A 26,697-nucleotide genomic window follows, 5' to 3' on the forward strand; every position below is an offset into this window, starting at 1 on the left:
CCTACTACACTACTACTATTGTAGTAATGTAGTAGTGGTCCTAGTAGTTCTATATCAGTAGTCGTAGTGTTATGGGTTGGAATTCTAGTAACATATTCATTTAGTAGCAGTAATAATAAATAATACGAGCGCGCGCGCGCACGCACACACACACTTAGCATATGAAGTTCAAATATAATTTTTTTTTTTGTAATTGCAAAATTTGCATTTACATACATAATGCTATCGTGAAGTTATTTTTTTTATTGCAATTCGTCTTTTATAGAATTCTTGTCATTTGTACCATTTTTTTTTTAGGTAACTTTTTGTTCTTATAAAAACTATAATATTGAAATTTGCGATAGAATCACAAAGAAAAAATGCTCAGAGAGGGCGTTTTTCTATTACTTTATTAATCATTTACGAATAGCTATGTTCATTCTCTAAAATTTTAAGAAGTTGAAAATTTTCCTTCTTTTATTGGCTAATCAATCTTTCATATCCGATTAAAAATGTGTTTCTTATTAATATGTTTTTTAATCAAACCATTACAATTTAAAACTGTTAACTTCTAAATGATACTTGTGCGAATTTTTTGTATCTTTAGACCCACGAATGTTTACGAGAGTAACCATTCCGAGTAATATACTTTTACCTGACACGAAACCAATCCAGTTTGTAGTCTGTAGTTTTAATGGCTCTCCTTTCATACCGTGATATGTATTGCTGAGACCTAAGTATGCCTCGGCAGGGGTGGTGTGAGAGGAGAAACAATGTGGTTGTGTCAAACCGATAGCTAGTGAGTGCTTATCTCATAGTCATAGCAACGCTTATTAGTAGCTATGAATATCATTACTTATTGAGTGACATTGTAGTACCGCCATCTATCGCTCTCTTTCGCACAACACATTCCTCACAGAAGCACATTTCTGATATAGTTTATACCACAGCAAGCCAACTATAACTTTTTTATAATTGAATATCTACATTTTTGATCGCAAGCTTATTAAAGATTTTTTTTAGTTTTTGTAATGGAAACTGAAAAGATATATTCTTTGTGTGTTTCTGTTTGCTGTAATACTAAAAAACAAAGAAGAATAGTAATAAATATAAATACAGCACCTAATGTCAAATTCATTATCCGATTAACATACGGAAACCATTTTCAACAATCTTGTAATCGACATTGCAATTATTTCAGGATTTTGCGAAAAATTTAGACAATACAGCATTGTGTGTTAAAAATATACAAAAAATGTGTTTTTATAGTTCACTTGAATTTGTATCACTTCACAAACTACCGCTGAAATTTCAATGTCATTCCGTACTTAACAAAATTCATGAATATAAAAAAATGGTTTTAAGTAAAAAAAAGGTGATACAGGAGGGACATGACACCATAAAAATTATTTATTTTTATCTCTTGTTGGAAGTGATGAAACATTTTTTGAAATTAAAAAAAAAATTTGTTATACCTTTTTGTTGGGCCGTAATTTACATTCTACGGCCCCAACGACTACAATCAAAAGGGGAGGTGCACAACTAGATGTTACAACAGTCCAAAATTTCAACATCCTGCGGCTAATCTTTTGTGTGTTATATGAGATACGCCGAAACTGGTCAAAATGGATTCAGGGACGGTCAAAATGGATATTACCGTTGAAATGTTAAAACCAAAATTTTTCGCCATCACAATACTTCCTTTATTTCGTACAAGGAAGTAAAAATAAAGCTTTTCTAATAGTTTACGACCTTTTATTGATGATTTGTTAACTGCGATCAAAATTTACACGCGCGCGCGCATCCACGCACGCACAATCCACTTCCTATTTTTATTATAATTATACCTAACATTTTTAGTTTTTTGTTCCAAATTTAGATTGTAAAACGATGGAAATGTGTAAGAGATTCTTATAACAGTTATAAATGTAAAAGAAAATGCAGTACTGGTTAAGCTGCAAAATCTACAAATTTTAAGTGGGACTTTTTTAAAAGATCTACAACAAGTTTCGATGAAAAGAATACAGTACAAATACAAATTCAGATTCAGACTGAATTCCTCCCATGTCATTTTCTGCTCAATTATCTCAGTCGTCTACTTCAGCTCTTGACCAATAAATAAACGATAACGAAAATTCATAAATCTCATTACAAATTCTGCCTCCACCTAAGAGTATCTGACCTACACTTATCAAAAAACATTGTGATGAATTCTTACAGCTTACGAAGGAAAGAAGGACATAAATTAGTGCAGAGCTATATTTTAATGAAAGAAATTTTTACGAAGATTATCCTAACATTATAATTAACGAACGCCAATAAAATATAATTGTAACAAAGTTGTATGTACACTTACCGTAATGCGACTAAGTTTTCCTCGTGGTGTGATACTTCCACTCCTGGTTTTGATATCTTTTTCGGTTAAACGTAAAACGTAATTAAATTGACTTTGATTTAATCTGAAAAAATGTCTGAATGTTTCTTCCTGTAATGATAAGTGGTTATTAATTCTCATAAAAAACCTTCTGTGCTTCTAGTCCTGTACAATAAATCCATTTCTCTTCGCCTTTTTCCATACAAATACGGGTAATATAACAACAACATTGTCATCATTCTCTTCTTCAAGCAATATTTATTCTAGACACATTGAAGTGATTTTAGATTTACAAATTTTAAAAAGCTCCCAAGTGTTCACAAAGCACTGAATCGACTACAAATTTCAAATTCATTAGTTGGTCTCTGTCGCATTTGTAAAATTGGTGAAGCAACAGACGGTATTGTCTTAGTCTCCTACCTCCATCGCGTGTTTCAGTTGCGCGTTGCCAAATACCACCTTTACAATCGCATGTTAATAACGGGAAACTAATACCTAAGTCTACGTCTCTCTGGTTTATAATAAAGATGTAGTACGTTATAATACTTCGATTAGTTCCAATTACCTCATACAAATGTTATACTACAAAGTTGAAAGTTACCCTGTTTTCGCGAAATAAATTAATTTTGAGTGATGTGCTATTCCACACCATAGTCTAAAGTTGTTAAATTTTAAATCTGCCTCCTTTCTACATAAACTATGGAAACTTTTATTCCTAATAAGTTTATCTTATAGTGCTTATCGATCTTGTAACAAAGTTAGAATTTAAATGTAGTTCATTTCGTCACACTTAGTTTTAGTTAGCAAAACTAAATATTTCTATCTTTCAGCCTAACAGAATTATTGCAGATTACGGTCTTTCAGATTACGACTGTCAAATTGCACTAGCATCAATTATTAATGTAAACATGTCACGAGATAATTAGTTTTATTATTTTAAAAGGGCGATTATTAAAGAAACGAAATTTAAGCAATTTTTCCTCAAACTAATTAGAAAATAATAAAAAAATTAACTCTGATGAAAAATGTAATAATGACTTAGTTTTTCAAAAGAAATAGTTTAAACAGAGAAAGGAATCAGCATAGATTACTGAAGTATCTTTGTGAAATGTTTGAATATCGTTTGTCTTTATAACTTAGAAAATATAAAAGATAAATATTAAAAATTATAAAAAAACTGCTGACAAACATTGTTCTTTTTGTTCTGGTTTGGTTTCATCGTGATTTTGTATAATACTAGCAAATATCCAGTTTGAATTTCGAAAATCGGACAGTTGTTTGCAGAGATGTTATAATGGCACCCCACTGTACCTCCCAAAACAGCACCGTATGGACACCTCCTTTGTTACCAGTTGGTGATGAATGGTCTAACCTCGCATCATTCATCACAGAGAATGAATGAGGATGATATGTATGAGTGTAAATCAAGTGTAGTCTTGTATAGTCTCAGTTCGACTATTCCTGAGATGTGTGATTAATTGAAACCCAACCACCACAGAACACAGATATCTACGATCTAGTATTCAAATCCGTATAAAAGTAATTGCCTTTACTAGGATTTGAACGCTAGAACTCTCGACTTCCAAATCAGCTTATTTGGGAACACGCGTTCACCACTAGACTAATCGGTGGGTTCCCTTCATCACTCTAGCCTCACACGCAGTCCCCCCCCCCCCCCAGAGGAAGTCCATTATTATTATTATTATTATTATTATTATTAAATAGAGATCTTTAAAGATAATTTTTTAAATTATTTAATATTATTTTATTTAACATAAATTTAATTCTATTATTTTTGTAATATTATTCATTTGATAGATTTGAATCATTCAGTTCAAACCCAGCTGATGCAGTGATAAGAGGCTCACAGCTCATTTGTTCACTTCATAAAAGTTTGTGCTTCAACCAGAAAATCTCTACATTACACACACATATATATATATATATATATATATATATATATATATATATATATATATATATATATATATGTATATTGATGCAAATGCATTCAACTTTATTATCTTTACAGCTCTTAGTTCATGTTCTATTCTTTTAAAGAAGAATGAGTTTTCAAGAACTTAATTTAAATCTCCAGAATTTCAAAAAATAATAGTGATTTATTTCAGACAAAGGTTTAGTTGATAAAACTGTATTACTCCCCTCATTGCCAAGAACCTCCTCTGCAGATTACACTACTGTATCTACACCAGAAGATGACATACATATACCCTAAATACATTACATTTTTTTTTGGGCAGTCTAGTAATAGGACTTGAAAATTCTATCTTGGCAATTAAAAAATTATTCACTGAATGGATGGATTGTAGCTAAATTTAAATATGAATAAAACTATTGTATTGTGCTTATCAGATAATGTAACACTGCTGATCACATGGATAGAATAGAATTCCCATTAATGATAAAAATAGTATTATTGTGCCCGCAATACAAGATTTCTACACATTTTAATAAATTGCAAATTCTCTTTAATCAAAATCAAATTATTGATTTCCTTTGTAACAAAATCGAACAGTATTAATTTGCAATGAGCCTCTTAAAAAATGCTAAGCTTATCGTTATTAAATATTTAATATGCTTAGTTAGCCAGTCATAATGAATTCTCAAGACACAAAATGGGTTGTCCCGATACAAAGATATTTTAAAGTTCTTTATACTAATTTACTTAAAATTATGTTTTTTTATTTTTCAGAAGCAACATAATTCTGGCTATGAATGAATTTCTAAATAATTCAAATTAAAAATAAATAAAATCCTTAACTTACTGCATTTCTTTTCGAATGAATGCTAAGTATATGTTCAAATTATTTTTATTTACACCTTCTAAATTGTGATTTGATGTTATAGTTATATTATGAATTATATTTATTATAAATATGATCCTTTACTACATTTACTGATTATCTATAATTGGGTATTTTGTGATACTGTTCTAAGACAAGGTTTTACCATAGTTTCCCTTTATCCAGCTGCCAAGTGCTGGGGCAGCTCCATTTTTACACATAGTTTGGCACACCAACCAACCGATACGACCTTTACTGTTCAGATAAAAGATATATTTACCATTACTGCATCAGGTTTTGCAAAGGCTTAGTCATACCCAATGTGAAACGAATCATACTGTTACGTTCCACTTCTAGCCGTCGGGTGCTGCAATTTAGTGGGTACTAGAGCTCACCAGCAGGCTAGGATCATACGATTGTTCTACGTCAGAATACCGCGAGGAGCGGTTATGGTGGTGTAGGTGACCTTCATTCTAAGTAAGAATTCTGTACAGTACGGTCATGTTTTTCGTTTCAGTCCGGACTGACGCTTAGGCTTATTGTTACTTGATAATGTTCAAGCAAATTTATGTGTAAAAAGAAATTAAACAACGATTCATCAAGAACAACAAGGCGTTGATTAATTTTATCATCATCTAACAACAAAAATACAGTCCATCCTCGCTTTAAACTCTACCGCATTTGTCCATGGTCCTCCGGACCGGATAAAGTGGATCGAGGTGTCGCCGGATTAACGGGCCGGATAGTCAAGTTGCCAAATCGTCAAGTCACCGGATCGTTAAGTCGTCGGATCGAGGAACAAGATTCAACGCAAGATTCGTAAGGTCGAATCAAGTCACCGGATCAAGCGGTATTTATAATTCAAGCTGTATTTATACATTCAGAGGCGCAATTAACAGTACAATTAACATTTGTGAAATATTTAAAATTAAATATTTCAATGGTTTGCAACAAATAGTTAAGTTTGGTACTATAACAGCGGAAGGTATACGTTGTGGGCCTTCTGACCGGTTTTTTGTAAGCTTCTTTGTCAGAGGTTGTTAGTTCATATTACATATTGGTTCGTTTTGACCTGAAGAGTCAACTAGTCAACCTAAAGGGTCTAACTAGCATTACCTTACAATTTAATTTCTAATCAATTTAACTTTATCTCTGTTAATATTATAATTCCAGTAAAAATGGGATTTAAGGATTTAATTAGGAAACGAGGTATTATTAAAAACAGCATAGCTAAACTAAAAACATTCAGTGACAATTTCAAGTCTGAATCAGACGATTATGACATGTTCACTATCAAATTCAACAAACTATTCGAGTACGAAAAAACATTTTTTGAAGTTCTTCAATCTGAAATAGAATTGCATAAAAATGAAACAGATAAATACAAGTCGGACTTATATGAGCTTGGCATAAATTTTTTGATCTTTTTAATAGTTTAGTCCATAACCGAGAAGAATTTTCTAATGTTGATAAATTTTACTACCATACAAATTTCTTAAAAGGTAACACATTTGATGTAATAGCGTCTGAATAAAATGCAATAAAATTACTTAAGGCTCGTTATGACAACAAACGACTAATTGCAGCCAAATATGCAATAGAAATTATTAATCTAAAACCATTATAAAAAAGGGAAAATTCTGAAAATTTATCTAAATTCATTGATCAAATTAATTCAAATATTAATGCATTAATGAACCTAAAAATTGATTATTTAGAATTTATTATAATACAATTAATTACTCAAAATTTAAATTTAATACTTTAAAGAGACTGGGAACAAACATTAGAAGCTAATGAATTTCTAAGTTAGAATAACTTATTTCTTTCTTAGAATATAAGCCGACATAATTCAATGTAATGAAAAGGCACAGTCGTCTAATGTAGCTTTTAGCGGCAAAAAACATGATTATTCAAAACCTTGTTCTAGTTAAAATGTATTTTATGTAAATAATTCTAATAATTTTATGTGCGTATTATGTAAAACTGGCAACCATAAATTAATTGTATCAATGTGATAAATTTTTAAATTATAATGTTAATGAAAGGAAATATTTTGTATTTCAAGAAAAATTATGTCTTAATTGTTTAAGTAAACAGCATATTGTGAAAGATTGCCAAAGCAATCGTAAATGTAAAAAATGCTCACGAAGGCATCATACACTAATTCGTTTAGATAAAACGCTGCAAGAGCCAGCAATTAAATCTTCCAAGCCGAATCAAGTTCCTCCGGCTAATAGTTCATATTGTACTTTAAAATCAGAACCTAACAAATCTGTTTTACTTGCAACAGCTGTAGTTAACGTCAAGGATAAACAGGATAATTTCATTCAACCCAGGGTTTTACTTGATTCCGCTTCGATGATTTCATTTTGGCTAAGTTAAGTGTTGATTTAAATATTAGTTCTAGGTATGAAAACATAAAATAACTTGAAATGTCATATACTGCCATCTATTACAGTTTTGCTACCTAATGATTTTATAAACGTAACCGACTGGGAAATTCCTTGTCATCTTTTTCTTGCCGATCCTAATTTTAATGTTCCTGGGCCAGTCGATATTCTTACAGGCGCCCAATATTATTATTATTTGCTTAAGCCTGTCCAATTAACTCGTAATTCTAATCACACCATACTTCAAGAAACTCGTCTTGGTTTCATAGTCTCTGATCAAATCCCTACTAAACCTATTAAACGGAAAAATAATTCAGATGCAATGTCACTTTTTGTTAGCAATGAACAACTTTCCTCTCAATTAGAGTCATTTTGGAGATGTGAAGAGATCGAAAATCGTTTACCGACCAAGGAGGAATCCTTCTGCGAAAAACATTTCGTTGAAAACATCTTTCGTGATGACCAAGGCAGATTTGTTGTATCTCTTCCTTGTAAGGAAAACTGTGCTTTAGGAGATTCGTATGAGAATGCAAGGCATCGTTTCAATTTGTTACATCGTAAATTCCAGAAAAATTCTAAACTTAAGGAAGATTACTTCCATTTCATGAAGGAATTTCATGAAGGAATATCATGAATTAGATTACATTCAGCCTGTAGATTCATCTTAGTGTAAGGCTCCATCTGAAACTTTTTATTTGCCCCACCACGCAGTATTTCGTGAATCTTCCACCACTACCAAAACCAGATATTATTTGACGATAGTGCAAAAACATCGAACGGCAGATCACTCAACTCAATTCTTGCTACAGGTCCAGTAGTGCAACAAGATTTATTTCGATTATAATTCGTTTTAGAACTCATAGCTACGTGCTATCAGGAGATATTCCGAAGACGTAGAGACAAATTCGCATCAATCCTCAACACTTTCCATTGCAAAGAATCCTTTGGTATGATAATAAAAACTCATCAATAATTCCATACAATTTACAAACAATTACTTACGGTATGGCACCTTGATTGAAATTTGAAATGTTTGAATACGTTTGATTGAAATTTCGAATCAAAATCAAGCCTCCTTTCCTCAAGCTTACCGATCAATCAAGCAAGATTTTTATGTCGATTTGCTCACTGGTTGTAACAACATTGATCAGTTAAAAGAATTATACAATGATATTTCATTATTACTTAACAGATGCGGACTTCCGCTGCATAAATGTCATTCAAACGTGCCTGGTATGTTTGACGATTCTAATTCCTTCATCAAATTAGAAAAGGATGAAAATATCAAGACACTTGGGTTATATTCGAATCCTCGAGGTGATTATTTCATTTATCAAATCAAACCAAAGAAAAATAATACTTCTTACACTAAACGTTCTGTTTTGTCAATTATTTCTTTATTGTTCGATCCTTTGGTCTACTTGCTCCTGCAATCGTTCCATTTAAGGTGTTCATCCAAGAGTTATGGTGCGCTAACCTTCAATGGGATGAAGTTCTTCCTGCTTCGCTAGCTGAAAAATGGAATTCTGTATTTTCAGCTCAAATCGTCAAGTAATTTTAAGATTCCTAGGTTACTTAAATCAGCTAATTCTTAAATCAGCTGAAGCAAACTTAGGCGGAATAAAGAGAACTGGTAGAAAACCTTGGGTTTCAGACGATATATTGCAGCTGATGGATGAACGTAGAAAATATAAGAATGCTAATGATGAAGAAAGTAAAAGGAACTATCGGCAATTAAGAAATGCTATAAATAGGAAATGCAAACTGGCGAAAGAAGAGTGGATTAAAGAAAAGTGTTCAGAAGTGGAAAGAGAAATAAACATTGGTAAAATTGACGGAGCATACAGGAAAGTTAAGGAAAATTTTGGGGTACATAAATTAAAATCTAATAATGTGTTAAACAAAGATGGTACACCAATATATAATACGAAAGGTAAAGTCGATAGATGGGTGGAATATATTGAAGAGTTATACGGAGGAAATGAATTAGAAAATGGTGTTATAGAGGAAGAAGAGGAAGTTGAGGAGGATGAAATGGGAGAAACAATACTGAGATCTGAATTTAAGAGAGCATTAAAAGATTTAAATGGCAGAAAGGCTCCTGGAATAGACGGAATACCTGTAGAATTACTGCGCAGTGCAGGTGAGGAAGCGATTGATAGATTATACAAACTGGTGTGTAATATTTATGAAAAAGGGGAATTTCCGTCAGACTTCAAAAAAAGTGTTATAGTTATGATACCAAAGAAAGCAGGGGCAGATAAATGTGAAGAATACAGAACAATTAGTTTAACTAGTCATGCATCAAAAATCTTAACTAGAATTTTATACAGAAGAATTGAGAGGAGAGTGGAAGAAGTGTTAGGAGAAGACCAATTTGGTTTCAGGAAAAGTATAGGGACAAGGGAAGCAATTTTAGGCCTCAGATTAATAGTAGAAGGAAGATTAAAGAAAAACAAACCAACATACTTGGCGTTTATAGACCTAGAAAAGGCTTTCGATAACGTAGATTGGAATAAAATGTTCAGCATTTTAAAAAAATTAGGGTTCAAATACAGAGATAGAAGAACAATTGCTAACATGTACAGGAACCAAACAGCAACAATAACAATTGAAGAACATAAGAAAGAAGCCCTAATAAGAAAGGGAGTCCGACAAGGATGTTCCCTATCTCCGTTACTTTTTAATCTTTACATGGAACTAGCAGTTAATGATATTAAAGAACAATTTAGATTCGGAGTAACAGTACAAGGTGAAAAGATAAAGATGCTACGATTTGCTGATGATATAGTAATTCTAGCCGAGAGTAAAAAGGATTTAGAAGAAACAATGAATGGCATAGATGAAGTCCTACGCAAGAACTATCGCATGAAAATAAACAAGAACAAAACAAAAGTAATGAAATGTAGTAGAAATAACAAAGATGGACCCCTGAATGTGAAAATAGGAGGAGAAAAGATTATGGAGGTAGAAGAATTTTGTTATTTGGGAAGTAAAATTACTAAAGATGGACGAAGCAGGAGCGATATAAAATGCCGAATAGCACAAGCTAAACGAGCCTTCAGTAAGAAATATAATTTGTTTACATCAAAAATGAATTTAAATGTCAGGAAAAGATTTTTGAAAGTGTATGTTTGGAGTGTCGCTTTATATGGAAGTGAAACTTGGACAATCGGAGTATCTGAGAAGAAAAGATTAGAAGCTTTTGAAATGTGGTGCTATAGGAGAATGTTAAAAATCAGATGGGTGGATAAAGTGACAAATGAAGAGGTATTGCGGCAAATAGATGAAGAAAGAAGCATTTGGAAGAATATAGTTAAAAGAAGAGACAGACTTATAGGCCACATACTAAGGCATCCTGGAATAGTCGCTTTAATATTGGAAGGACAGGTAGAAGGGAAAAATTGTGTAGGCAGGCCACGTTTGGAGTATGTAAAACAAATTGTTGGGGATGTAGGATGTAGAGGGTATACTGAAATGAAACGACTAGCACTAGATAGGGAATCTTGGAGAGCTGCATCAAACCAGTCAAATGACTGAAGACAAAAAAAAAAAAAAAAAAGGTTACTTAAAATTAGTAGTTTCACTAAGAGTTATCAATCGCAGGATTTTGTGATGCAAGTAGCAGCGCATATGGTGCTTGTCTTTTCATCAGATGTGTTGATAGTAATGAACACGTTAAAATCCACTTATTGTGTTCAAATTCTAGAGTTAAGCCTGTCAAGCAAATCTCTATTCCAAGGTTGGAGCAGAACACGGCTCTTCTGTAATATCGTCTATTCAATAAGGTTAAGTGTATTTTAGGTAAGTTCTGATCATAAATACATAAAATTATCATATCAATCATACATAAATTAAAGATCGGTAAACCATTTAAAAATGGTTTACCAATCTTCACTGCAGCAAAAATGTTTGCTGCTGAATTCAAAATTTGACCTATCGCTTGAAAACTAAAGTTACAAAATATAAACTCGCAAATAGGTCGCAAGCCAGCCAGTGCCGCACCAACTGCAAGTCTTGTGAATCCAGCCTCTGTAATTGGTGTCAACTATCCTCTGGTCACTATATTTTTTTCTACAGTCCCTTAGATATTTTATAATCTCCATCGTACTGAGCTACTTCCCCACCAATGAGAAACACCCTATCATCACCCAAACATTGTAAGATTAGCATACGACATATTGTCAACAAGCTGCTGAACTTCAATGTTGTATAGTGTCTGTGAATTTCATATAAAGCTACTCTTACTTTAATAGATAGAGATCGACAGAACTGTGATCCTTCCATAATATTACGGTAACCAGTAATGAATCTTGGGTATAACCCAGAAATAAAAAATTAGGTCATCATATGGAGACACAATCTACTCCTAGGCTGTAATAAGCAGGCCAGGTCGGGAACAAGTGATAGTGGTGCTGAGCTTTTCTTTTTACTGCAGTATTTTTGCATCACATATATACACCAGATGACCAAATTCTCAACAAACGCTACTAACAGGAGGTTCTGTGTCCCTTCATGATCCAGTTTGGTGCCAGGGGTTTCATTGTTAAAGAGTCCTTAAAGAGAGGGGTTTCATTGTTAAAGAGTCATTGTTAAAGAGAGTGGATTATGATGACACCTATGTCATCATAATCCACATCCGTTCATTACATCTAATCCAAAATTTCTTGGTTAATGTGAGCAATATTTTTTTCACAGTCTTTAAATGAATATCTTTTTGAGCAGATTTCTCCTCTCCTTAAGGTTGGCGAACATGTGTTGTTCATGGGCACGTTAGTAATATACACACTGCATTGTTGTCGCGTTATAGTAACTTTGATTACGTGTGGGTTATTATCTTATAAAATAAATAGGAAAATTTATGTTGCCGTCGATTGTGAAATACGTGGAGTCATACGTTTTTTAAACCATCAAAACGTTAACAGGCTGAAATTCATAGGCAGTTGGTTGCTGTGTACGACGATTATGTAATGAATGAATGAATGAATGAATGAATGAATGAAAGAAACGTCCGAAAATAGTGTGAAAAGTTTAGAAATAACAGATTTAATATGCACGATGAAGAATGTCCGTGGAGGCCCTCGATAATCACAGAGGACTTGTTGAAACACATCGGTAAGATCGTCGCTCAACGATTTCCGACCTGGTCCTTCTTTTTCCTAATGTTTCAAAAGCTGATATTGGTCGCAATATTCATGATCATTTAGGCTTCAGAAAGATTTGTGCACGTTGGGTGCTGCACGTCTTTTCGGATTTTTTTTTGTGACGTGACGTTCCGTTAGACGTGTGGTACCCAACATGCACAAACCTTTCTGAGGTCTAAGTAGTCATGAATAATTCGACCAATAACAGCTCTAAAATCCGAATGGTATCTGCTTTGGAATTTTTGATGCGCTACACAGAAAAAGGTGATGAGTTCCTTAATTCAATTGCTACCGGCGATGAAACATGGATTTCGTATTACACGCCAGAGAGAAAACGGCAGTCATGTGAATGGCGTCATCCTCAATCACCAACCAAACGAACAAAGGTCAAGCCACAGGCCATTTGGACGCAAACTGATGGCCATAATCTTTTGGGATCGGTTTGACATACTGCCGATTGATTTCATGCCAAGTGGAACGACTTTAATGCAGAAGCCTACTGCGAAACTTTACCTTTCGGAACTTTAAGTTACGGCGCGCCATTCAAAATCGATGACGTGGGCGGCTGACCGACGGCGTCCTGCTGCACGATAATGCACGTCCACATGTAGTGGGTCCAACACGTGATTTACTGATAACATTTGGATGGGAAATTTACGATCACCCATCATATAGTCCGGACTTTGCTCCTTCTGATTACCATTTGTTTGGGATATTTTTGAGTGGTAAACAATTCGCAGGTGACGTTGAACTTAAATATGCTGTTAATCAGCAGCTAAATGAACCGGCAGCAGAAGAATAGGAGGGTATATTGAACCTGGTGTATCGCTACAATAAATGTCTTAATTCATGTGGCGATTATACAGAGATTAGTATAATATATGTAATTGTAAGAGAAATAAAATTTTTTTTATTTTGTAAAAAATATTTTTTTTAGAATGAAATGGTCTTTACTTTAGAGATAACTTCTCATATAAATATAATATGTTATTATATGTAAATCAATGATCACTGTAGCATCACAGATACACAAGGCATCAAGTCAAACTATTATTTTTTAAGCATAACTATGCTGTTTTTGGGAGGAGTGACCTACAAACACACATCAGATCACTTATACAACCACTATGGGACTTAAATACTTATGTTGGTGACATTAAACAAAAAAGAAGTCACAACAAACAAATTCCTTAATAGCCAGTAACCCATTTACAAAATCCTTGATGTATTTTTTACTAATCTGTGCATGTCAAAGTGGTAAAAATCCCAAAAATAACATTAATGCCACTGTCTTGAAGCCTTTCCATAAAAAAATACAGAAACCGCCCTTTTCCCCTAATCAACAATTACCATATTCCTTGTCTACAAACTTGCCTGAAAGCAGACAAGGTTATCAAAAAAATTACATATTTATTCATATTATTCATGTGTCTTACATGTAATTTAGTATTAGTTTTAATTAATTTAGTTTTTTAATCTGCAGATTCATCAATTATAACTGATGATAGAGTTTCAAATACTATTAATAAAATACTATAAAATCAGGTAATGTGTTACCATTTTATGTAAAAACTAATAGTTGTTATCAACATTGCCAACAGCTAAACTAGCCATTAAAATATGTTTGTCAACTTACCATATTCAAAATTTACCAGTCCAAGAATTTTTCTATGTTTTTGTATGTCATTGTAAATGTAATATTTTACTAAATATTTAAGTTATTATTAATTCTAATATTTCTTTCTAGGTTACTTTCTTCTACATGTGTAATTGCATGTCTATGCATAAGATGATTAACAATGTTTAAAAAAATTTCTTTTATTTCTGTTTTTAAATATTTTAATACTATAAAGGATTACTACCATTTACCATTGTACTACATTGTATGTTGTGTTACATTGTACTACGTTTTACCATTATGTATTATGTATTTCTATAAATTTCACTACTATTAACAATCTTTTGATTTATGATTTCAATTTTTCATCAAAATTATTTATTTATTTAAAAAAATTACACAAAAATTAATGACCTTAACGTTGTTTCTGTTTCTAGGAAGTTAATGGACAATTTTTTTCAGCAAATGATGGTAATGTGAAGTTGTAGAGGTATTAAAACTTTTGTATCTAATAACTGGATGCATTTTGTGGCATTCTTTCTTGTACAGAGGGGCTACTTCAATGAACATATATTCCCCTCTTTTAGATTTTTAGATGACGGGGGCAGGGGAGCAGCTAAAAAATTTGAAATGGGATCAATGGTCATTTAAAATATCATTTTAAAGAGCTCAATGAGACAAGGAAAATGATACAATTAAAACTAAAATCCAAAATGGTAGCCAACAATGTGTTTATTTCAGATAGCTTGATTTCGGTAACTTTTTCATATTTGATGTATCCTGATTCTCTCTTTAGAAATTTTCTCTGATAACAAAAAGCTAACTCAGTAAGCCCCAATTTTGAATGTTCAGCCTTCAGCAGGATGGTGGGGGGAGTGGCTCAAAAATTTTAAAAGTGACATATAGACATGTGATATGTTGTTTTAAACGTATTTGCGAGACTAGAAAAACTGTATAAAAAATTTATTTAAACCAAAATGGTGATCACAAATGTCATATTAAGTTAATTAAACATTTTTTAAATTAATGATTAAAATTTTTCAATCCTTTTTTTAATTAAACTGCAATTCCAGCAAACTTATGAATATATTTCAGTTAAATAAAAAAATTGCATGAAAATCACCTCGCATGAAATATATTTGCAAATATCATTGTCATTAATTTTGTATCACCATTTAAAATTAAGAAGTCTTTTTGCAACAAATACAACATCTTGTGGTCTTGGCACAGCAGCGTCTTCAAGACCCCTGGCATAAGGCATTGGTACATCACAACTGGTTAGCCTGGCTGGTGGTGCATCTAAATAGTAGAAGGATTCAGTGTCCATAAGTCGCATGCACACATTTTCACCAACACCACACTGTGGCCAACTGGTATCAACAGTTACTAAATGGCCAGTTTTTTTGACAGATTTTGTTACTGTCTCCATGTCAAGAGGACGCAGAGTCCTCAGATTTATCACTTCACACTCAATTCCTTCTTTTGCTAGAAGTTGTGCTGCTTTCAGTGACACACCCACCATCACTGAATAACATACAACTGTGATGTGCTGCCCAGGCCTTTCTATTTTAGCTTTACCAATGGGTATAACGAAATCTTTTGACATAGCCTCTTCAGACATTGCAAAGGATTCTCCATATAATATTTCATTTTCAAGGACAGCAACAGGATCAGTGTCCCTAATTGATGTTTTTAGCAGTCCCTTAGCATCTTCACTGGAATATGGAGCAACAACTTTGATACCAGGATTATGAGAAAGGATAGTTCCAAAACACTGAGAATGTTGAGCTCCCACTCCAACAGATGGACCATTTGGCCCTCTAAACGTTATTGGTACAGAGTACATGCCTGCTGACATGTAAAAAATTTTTGCTGCTGAATTCAAAATTTGATCCATCGCTTGAAAACTAAAGTTCCAAGACATAAACTCACAAATAGGTCGCAAGCCAGCCAGTGCCGCACCAACTGCAAGTCCTGTGAATCCAGCCTCTGTAATTGGTGTGTCAACTATCCTTCGATCACCATATTTTTTCCACAGTCCCTTAGATATTTTATAAGCTCCATCGTACTGAGCTACTTCCTCTCCAATGAGAAAAACCCTATCATCACGTTCCAACTCCTCATCCATTGCTACATTTAAAGCATCTCGTACTGTCATTTCTTTGGTGCTTCCTGCTGATTTATTACTTAGGAATGCTCGATGTAAAAGAAGCTTGGATAGTATACTTGCTTCCCTGTAACAATAAATACTACAGTCATTAAGTATTACAGTTAAGATGAGCGAGTAAGTCAATCGGTTTCACTTTGTCTTAAAAATAATTATCTGAAATGTGGCATCATTTTATGATTCCAAAAGATGGACACAGTAGGAACACAAAAAAAGTAAACATAGAAACTTTTGAAAATGTGGTGTAATAAGGAAATATTAAAGATAGATGGGCAGTTTGTTAAGGCATAAAGGGTTAATTAATTTGGTTCTACAAGTGTAGATTGTGAAATCAGTATAAAATGTAAAATCAATGTAAAATACTATAATGTATAAAGAAGGTAATCGAGAATAAGTTGTAGAAGATGGGTTGAAGCTAAAAGACTGGGAGAATAAACAGAAACCAAGAGGTGCATTGAACCTGGCCAAGAGGTGCATTGAACCTGGCCAAGAGGTAAAGACAAAAAGATTATTCCTCAGTAAAAAACTTATGCATTTATTTATTTTTTAAAGATTTTCCTAAAAATATAACATCACAAAATTTTCAAAGATCAGATATCAGGGAGAATTGCAAAAAATGTATTATGTATTTTCAATACTTTAGAGTAAAATTGTTTTCTGGACTTGAAGATTGTGTTCCAAAGTTTTCAAACATTTTCTATGTGGTCATGTTAAAGTTTTAATTTGAGCTGTACTTTGAAACCCGATTAACAGAAAAGCCAAGTAGCCTTCAGTGCATCTTACTTGATTCTTAGAAATGAACTGTTCATTTTAAATCCTAACGTCCAAAATATAATTTTACGTATAACATTCACCCCTACAGAATGACAGCAAATTTTGTTTTATCTTAACTTACTATTTTAGTTGACTCTGAAATATAAAAATTATACAAAAAATTAGAATCAAACAAATGTCTCTTATTAAATCAAACATTTAAGAGATTACATGCAACATTGATTTCACATCTACAACAATTTTTGCAAAATATGTATGAATGAATTAAGCTAGAACAAATTAAGATTTTATTATGTAGATTAGATCTAGTCAATATATATATATAGTTAATAATGTTGAGGTCAAGTTGAAAGCTATAAAAGCTAATCTTGCAGTATAATTTAGGATGGCGTAAATATGCAGATCCATACTGCATTAAAAGTCTTCAAAGTGGAATGGATTTAGTTTTTATAAAGGATAAAAAAAGGTGAAAAAAAGTGAAAAAAAGTAAAAAAGGTGAAAAAATAAACTGAAAAAAATAAAACTAATAAAAACAGTACTGCTCTGAGAAGGATATAGCTAGTATTGTAGAATTTAATTGAAAAAAAAATTTAGTTGAAAATCATAGCACAGGTGCATAGCTATTTTCAAGATTCCTATGTCAGCTTACTAGGAAAAACATATGTTTTTCTACTGACTTCAGCGAGCTGAATAAATTGTTACATATCAGCAAGCCAAGTCCATTGAAATATAATTGACAATCTTACAAGCAACATCTTTATTTTGTTCATCACAGAAACTTGGTTTGAATATTGTTACAGTTAGAGAAAATGATTCTGACTAGACTCTAGATGCATTGTTTGCACCATAACAATAAGAAAAAAATTGAAAGGATAAATAATTAAGTCAATGTATTCCTTCTGAAGGAAACAGTGCATTTTATTCAATGTCTCCATTCAGTAGGGGATTTAAATTTATACATATATCTCAATCAGGTTACTTGGCTAACTGTAGTAATTTTTGTTTGGTTTGTAAAACTAAAAATTCATAAATATAACATGTCAGTTTTTTGGACAAAAATGTATTATCTTAAAGAATATTTATATAATCTTAAAATTAAAAAATCTGATTTTACAAGCACTATAATAAATATGGATATTTAAAGAAATGAGGAAAAGAATCAGTCAAGCTCTCAGAAAAATAATATAATAACTAATTTAATACAAAACTAAGTAGATTCAGTGCTACCAAATAATAAGAATATTTAAATGTACAATTTAATAAATAATATGCAAAGTGAACTTTGCCAGTTTAACTTTCTTTAACAGAATATTTTTTTTAAATACCTAACAGTCTATTAATGTCATGCTATAGCTAAAATAGACAATGACCACAATTTTTCCTACATAGGAGGTCTTTCTGTAGCAAGTTTCCAATCATTACATACATCAAAATAATTCACTTGGGCCAAATTTATACTGTAAAAAACAATTTAAAAAGTAAAAAAATGACTGAAAAAAATTCCTTTATTGTTCAGAAGCTTCCTTTTTTAAATATAATTAACTCACTACAGGAAATCTGCTCATTGAGTGTAGCTGGAATTAGCTCTACCACAGCTTCAATACAGACACAGTTTATTCCTATTCAAAAAATTTGTGCACCTTATGAAGTGCCATTTCTGTTAATTGCATGCAAACTTCATCAGCTGAGCAAGACGTTTGTAGACAAATCACAACTTTCTCAAATCTCAAATTTCTCCAGTTTTAACTACAGACTCAGCACTTACATACAAACCCAGGACAGAGAGAAAAAGAAGCAACAGAGAGAAAAAAAGAGAAAGAAGAAGAGGCAGAGATGGATTTTCGAAAGTATGTGTCAGCATCTGGAAGACCTGATGAATCAGAAATACTGTATACAAAACAAAAATACATTCTCTGAATGTATTTTTTGTCTGGAAGGAATTAATTGTGCGCATTATGGATGCAGCTGAGCAATTTAAGGACAGCCCTAAAGTATTAAAAAGAGCAAAAACTCATTACAGAAGCACGCCAAGAAATGTGTTGAAAATGGCAAACTTATTTTTGAACATTTATAAACTAGTACATATAAAGCACTTTGATCTAGTGTACAGTTTCTAAATAAAATTCGAATTTTTCTAACTTTTCTTTATTTTATTCAATTTATCTTACACCATTTTGTTCAGAATTGAAATTCTCTGCAGAATTGAAATTCCCATGTAACAAAGTTATTATATGTCAAACTCAAAAAACAGGGTTTTCACCCCAGATTACTCAAAAACTACTGCAGATATAGTCTGGGATTATTTTATTCGATTTTTCAGTTCAAAAGCCATAAGAAATCATTAATTCTGTCCCACGATTAACATCCTAAAAATTTCAGTACAGCCTCATTTCACCGTGGTAGCTAAAATCAGAGCAAACTCTTTCACTAAGCGTAACTCGCAGGCGAAGTATTTTAGTACATAAACTTATAAACTTTTTCTATTATTTTCAAGAGTATAATAGTTATGAAAGTCCCGGGAGAACTTCGTGATATACTCTATATATGCCAAAAAAACTTCTGTATATCGCAATTTTGTACATGTAGATTACACCCGTTCCCGTCAACTGTACTGTATTGGACTCGTGCAATCGAGAAGTGATATTGTGTCGATAAACAAACGAGGCTAAATTAAGTTAGAAAACACGAGAATAAAAAGATGCTCTTGGAGTGGCGCCAATCTCATTCAAGATGCGAAGCGCGTCTCAGATGATTTAGTAGTTTCGGAAAGCGAGATCCTGGAAGAAGCTTCGTAAGATTTGGTTGTTGGACGCTGACCCGGGAAGGCCAATAATGGAACCGAAGTTAATTTGAAAATGTCTGACTCACTACAACTACAGCTGACTGATTACAACTACTACCGATTAGGCGAGCAGGTCCTACACAATGCAGAAAAATTAGACACGAAACTGTTAAAATTATTTTATTACTTTACTACTATTTTATACCACTGTTTACCTGACTTTCTAACTTTACTTTTTTTTAATAATAAACACAAAAATACTTTACTTGTTTTTCTTTTGTTTCCAATTACGTCAAGTTTTATACTGTGCAATTAAAAAATTGTAAGAACAACTTTCGATAATATGGATAAAACCCTAGTTATATTTTTTTATATTTTTTATATATTTATAACAATTGAAATAAAAAATTCCATTAATTTACTTTTATTCTTTACAAATGTTTTTTAACGATAAAAACCTCCTAAAATCCGTTTTAGTAAATGACTACTATTTGGTACGAAGTTAAAATTATGAACATGAACATAAAAGTCAAAATTAATGTTTAAGTTTTTAACAGATTATATCTTTTTTATCAGGTCTGTAATTTTTGCAACCAAAAAAAAAGTGTACAAGGTCAAGGTAGCGAGCGATGTTAACTAGTTTGAAACATTAGCGGTAGGTCGCTCGCCTTGAACATTTGCAAGGCGACGCTCCTGAAACGATATGTTATTTTTCGATTCGCTCACAAGAAAAACTATGAATTTTAGTTTCAGTTCTGCTGGTGTATTAGTGATTGTAGTTGGTGTAGCTGTGTCCTGCTTTTTAATTGTAACTGGATCAGATGGCAATGTTAAAACGAATTCTGGACTAAGATTAATCGCAGCGGTCAGTTCTCATCAGTTCTTTCTATTATTTACATAATTTGCAAAGTTTGCCATTAAAATCTTGGGCTAACAAAAAATAATAAACAGAATTTTGTGTGATAAGAAGGTCGAAAAAATATTATACTCATACGATTAGAATATTAAAATTTTACATTAATACTACGAACAGTTTTCGACTAACTAAATGTTAAAAGTTTAGTATTTTTAGAAATTTATAGGAATTAATAATTTCTATTTTTTTTCTTTTCTTTGAAATTACTTGTACTTAATAGAACTATATATTAAAAGTGAGTATTATTATAACTCTACTCACCTATAAACAAATCAAAATTTTAACAAAATCCTCTAGTCTGCAACAATTATGTACGCTAAATTGTAATCCTGAAAATTTGGTGCGCGCGCTTGTGTGCATAATAAATCCGTCGTCAAATATAAAAATACTAATCTTGATTTCTCGTAATATTCATTGTTTCAATAGCATTTAACTGCATCGCGTGTAATTTGTCTTTGCATTCATTTATTTTTTCAGTTTTACAAAATTGACTTTCCTATGTGAGAAAAATAAGTAGGCACTCTGGCCTACTTATTCAAAAACAAAGCATGAGAGAGAAGGAAAAAGAAAATTCATGCATGAAATAGTAAGATAGAAAAAATGCCATTTGGAAAAAAAACAATGATTTATTCACTACCAAATAATGAAACCCAATATAGTTTGTTTTATTTTGGAAAACAATGATAATATTTAATTAATGAAAATAGTGAAGAAAATGTTATATATGATAATATATTATATTATTGATATATTTGACCACATAAAATCACTTTGACCTTATAATCCCTAGTTGAACAATTATCACAACAAAACTCTATTTCTAGGTAAGATTTCTTCAAGATAATTATTACTTTTCCTTTTCCTTGTAATTTTTTCAAAACTAATTTTGAAAGGAAAAATATTGTGACTTTACTATAACATAATTGGCTACAGAAGTATGATCTATTAATTAATATTAGAACTTCACACGTGGATTTTATACAATTTTTTTTTATTTAACTAGGCACTGAATTATACATACCGAAATATTCATAGATTACAAAACAAATACACTGTAGGAACAGAAATATATTAGTTTACACCAAATAGTAAATAACAAGAATAAATAAAATTGCCTTTTTTTTAATTGATTTTTTCACATAACTAAGCACTTCATGTAATAGAAAATAAAACAGTTACTGTTATAATTAAAAATAAATACAACATTTACAAAATTAATGAAAAATCAAAATTCAAGGGTAAAAAAAACAAATTTACTTCTTACATACTATAAAAATATAATACATGCATATTATCCAGAGAAACAATTCTTTTTGAAAAGAATAAATTTCACCTTTCAAGTACTAAAATGTATTAAATTTAATCCCATATTCTATGTAATTTAAACATATATTTATACTGAATTGTTTTGAAATATCTTCTAATTTCAATTCTCACTTTTCTTTACAATTGGAAACAAAACTTAGAACAAGGTTATCTGGTGACAAATTACTGAGATAATTAACTAAGATTAAGTGATAAGCATCAGGTAATGCTTTGACAAATTACATTATATAAAATATGTATTTATTCTACATGACCATGAAAAATATGACTGCCCAAGATTATATTGTCTCATCTCTAGTTAACATGGGAGATGATTTTGATAATACATTATCAAAATAAATACTTTATGTTGGGAGTACAATTGATCCCTAAAATATAAGAATTTTGTATATTACATATCTTAAATTAATAATATTTATGTTTTTCATTTTTACACAATTCATTAAAGTAAAATAATTAACTTATTTTATAATGATAAAATGAAAATATAACAAATTTTAAATGATTACACGAACAGAAACTGTTGTGTCACAGTAACAGTATATATTTTGTTACCTGAATTCCAATAATTTAAAACTATTTTTTTGAAGAAAAGATTTTTAAATATAATACTACTTTTAAATGAGGCAACTAGTTTTAGTGTAATATATTTTTTTAAATTTATTGTAATTAGTAATAGTTAAAAAAAAAACTTAAACATCAAATGTAAAATTTAGTCCAAAGAAGGATTTTCAAAACATTGTAAAGTGTATTTAATAGGAACAAAAACAAAGACAATTGATAGTACAACATAGTGAAATCAATCAAGGTGGAAATTTAATTATGAAGAAATATGAAAATGGATAAATGGATAGAGAGAATGACATTGAAATTTAAAAAGGTAGTAATAAAATTACTATTACATCATGTTTAAAGGTGAAATTTAAACAGTGATGCCAGTACAATGATGCAAGAAAGCTAGCTATAAAAAAATAATAAATTTTGGCTTTAAATAATCTGGTAACCGAAAATGACTGTCCCCATCCTTATGATACTACTGAGAAATTTTTGATTCAATAGAAAAAACCCAAGCAAACATTTTTGACTATTTTTATTAAGTATGTAAGATTAATAAACACTCAGGTTTATCTACAAAAAAAAAAAGGTGGAAACATTCACTGACAAAAATTCTATAACTTATTTCTTAATTACATTTCAGTTTTGGTGAATATTTTAAGGTCCAGTGTAATATTTCAATGTAGACTGACAAAAGTATTTGAAAAATATCCTTTATTTGATATTTTATTTCAGTTATATCAATTTACACACTTGAACATATTTCCTAATATGTTTACAGTATACTAACTAGTATGCTATAAGGTAGGAATGCCAAACTTCAAAGTATTTATGGCTACTTAGATAGCTTCTCACATTTGACTGCCATTCAGTATTTGTTAACTAAGCATCAGGTGCTTTGACAAATTACATTATATAAAGTATGTATTTATTCTACATGACCATGAAAAATATGACTGCCCAAGATTATATTGTCTCATCTCTAGTTAACATGGGAGATAATTAAATAAATAAATAAATACTTAATGTTGGGAGTACAATTGATTCCTAAAATATAAGAAATTTATATATTACACATATCTTAAATTAATAATATTTATGTTTTTCATTTTTACACAATTCATTAACGTAAAATAATTAACTTATTTTATAATGATAAAATGAAAATATAACAAATTTTAAATGATTACATGAACAGAAACTGTTGTGTCACGGTAACAGATCATCCATTCAAATCCATGTTTGTTAACAAATCATGTATCTTTACTAAAGTTACATCAATCTCATTCAAATTTTCTTGGTTTTTTACTACAGAAAGGATGACACACTTATATATGTGGCCTATAGGAATGACTTCTGTTGCAAGATACATGGCAACACAATCACACAATGAATATGATGGAAATTTCCTTGATGGAAAATGACTAATTAATTGATATAGAAATACTACAAGATAATATAGCAGTAAGATAACAACAGCTTGTACTATAACACAGTACCTTAGTATTATGTAAAATTACACTTATTTATTACATTTATTTATTTTTATTAATTCATGAAAAATTTTGAATCAGTGAAGGTGAATAAAAACAGACCAAACTGTTATTCTCTGAACCCACAATTTTTGTGTAGCATATTACTATGCACTGGGTGCTATATAGTACACAGCACAGAAACAAAACAATTTGTTGTTAGTTTTCACATAGAATCAAGTGCGACTCAAATTTGTTAATTGTAGTCATTAACTGTCAAATGTCAAAGGTTTTTTGTTTTTGTAAATTCATTTTTTTGTTTTGTTTCTAATTAAAGTTGAACTTCTCAAATTTTTGTTTAATCTTAATATCATTTACATCAATTTTCTCAGAATTAAATTCTCTACAAACTTAACTACAAATATTTATTTGTTTATTGGTAAATTAACTTTTTTTTTTGTCTTCAGTCATTTGACTGGTTTGATGCAGCTCTCCAAGATTCCCTATCTAGTGCTAGTCGTTTCCTTTCAGTATACCCTCTACATCCTACATCCCCAACAATTTGTTTTACATACTCCAAACGTGGCCTGCCTACACATTTTTTCCCTTCTACCTGTCCTTCCAATATTAAAGCGACTATTCCAGGATGCCTTAGTATGTGGCCTATAAGTCTGTCTCTTCTTTTAACTATATTTTTCCAAATGATTCTTTCTTCATCTATTTGCCGCAATACCTCTTCATTTGTCACTTTATCCACCCATCTGATTTTTAACATTCTCCTATAGCCCACATTTCTAAAACTTCTAATCTTTTCTTCTCAGATACTCCGATTGTCCAAGTATCACTTCCATATAAAGCGACACTCCAAACATACACTTTCAAAAATCATACATTTAAATTAATTTTTGATGTAAACAAATTATATTTCTTACTGAAGGCTCGTTTAGCTTGTGCTATTCGGCATTTTATATCGCTCCTGCTTCGTCCATCTTTAGTAATTTTACTTCCCAAGTAACAAAATTCTTCTACCTCCATAATCTTTTCTCCTCCTATTTTCACATTCAGTGGTCCATCTTTGTTATTTCTACTACATTTCATTACTTTTGTTTTGTTTTTGTTTATTTTCCTGCGATAGTTCTTGCGTATGACTTCATCTATGCAGTTTATTGTTTCTTCTAAATCCTTTTTACTCTCGGCTAGAATTACTACATCATCAGCAAATCGTAGCATCTTATCTTTTCACCTTGTACTGTAACTCCGAATCTAAATTGTTCTTTAACATCATTAACTGCTAGTTCCATGTAAAGATTAAAAAATAAAGGAGATAGGGAACATCCTTGTCAGACTCCCTTTCTTATTACGGCTTCTTTCTTATGTTCTTCAATTGTTACTGTTGCTGTTTGGTTCCTGTACATGTTAGCAATTGTTCTTCTATCTCTGTATTTGAACCCTAATTTTTTTAAAATGCTCAACATTTTATTCCAGTCTACGTTATCAAATGCCTTTTCTAGGTCTATAAACACCAAGTATGTTGGTTTGTTTTTCTTTAATCTTCCTTCTACTATTAATCTGAGGCCTAAAATTGCTTCCCTTGTCCCTATACTTTTCCTGAAACCAAATTGGTCTTAACACTTCTTCCACTCTCCTCTCAATTCTTCTGTATAAGATTCTAGTTAAGATTTTTGATGCATGACTAGTAAAACTAATTGTTCTGTATTCTTCACATTTATCTGCCCCTGCTTTCTTTGGTATCATTACTATAACACTTTTTTTGACGGAAATTCCCATTTTTCATAAATATTACACACCAGTTTGTATAATCTATCAATCACCTGCACTGCGCAGTAATTCTACAGGTATTCAGTCTATTCCAGGAGCCTTTCTGCCATTTAGATTAACAAAGTTATTTTATTTCATACCTAAAAATAGTGTATTTTCCAATAAAAGCTTTTGTGTTTTTACCCTGTTTTTCTTAAAACCTAAGCGAGGTAGAGGTCTGGGACCACTTAGCCACTATTCAACTACTTAGATAAAAAACTATTAGGAAGTACGAAATGTACCCCTTGATTTGTGCCTCAAGAATTTTAGTATGGTAATTTCACAGAGCAGAAAGCAGGACTAAATGTTCTGCGAGCTGAAACTCACTAATGTATATTTTCTCACTTATTATGTAAACTTTTTTTCTTACTTTTAGCTATAGAATCATCTCCTGAGAGACTGCCATGCAATTTGGAATCATATTGTGTATTATAAATATGTCTCTTAGATTTTCCCTGCTGTGTGATGTAAAGAGGTCGCAGTGATACTTATACAGATCACAGATCATTTCACACAGGACAGAAAAACATTGTTGGAAACATCACTCGCTGAAAGAGGATATCTAAACTTTTATC

The 26,697-nt window shown here is 31.4% G+C and overlaps 2 protein-coding genes across 4 annotated transcripts in view; one reads left to right on the top strand and one right to left on the bottom strand.

Moving 5' to 3' along the window:
* Positions 1-15,304: 15,304 nt before the first annotated feature.
* Positions 15,305-26,697, bottom strand: part of LOC142325080 (pyruvate dehydrogenase E1 component subunit beta, mitochondrial-like) — a 37,372-nt gene continuing 25,979 nt past the window's right edge. Inside the window, exon 2 of one of the 2 annotated variants that reach the window (XM_075366416.1) lies at positions 15,305-16,546. In XM_075366416.1, the coding sequence (XP_075222531.1) occupies positions 15,481-16,470 (990 nt within the window). In that variant the 5' untranslated portion in view covers positions 16,471-16,546 and the 3' untranslated portion in view covers positions 15,305-15,480. The remainder of the gene's footprint in view (positions 16,547-26,697) is intronic. The other variant, XM_075366408.1, reaches the window with a different exon arrangement.
* The window catches only part of LOC142325067 (testicular acid phosphatase homolog), a 34,384-nt gene continuing 28,361 nt past the window's right edge, over positions 20,675-26,697 (top strand). For both annotated transcript variants that reach the window (XM_075366388.1, XM_075366397.1), the window contains exon 1: positions 20,675-20,900. In XM_075366388.1, the coding sequence (XP_075222503.1) occupies positions 20,739-20,900 (162 nt within the window). In that variant the 5' untranslated portion in view covers positions 20,675-20,738. The remainder of the gene's footprint in view (positions 20,901-26,697) is intronic.

Source organism: Lycorma delicatula, chromosome 1 (genome assembly GCF_047948215.1).
Source record: "Lycorma delicatula isolate Av1 chromosome 1, ASM4794821v1, whole genome shotgun sequence".
In the NCBI taxonomy this organism is placed as follows: domain Eukaryota; kingdom Metazoa; phylum Arthropoda; class Insecta; order Hemiptera; family Fulgoridae; genus Lycorma; species Lycorma delicatula.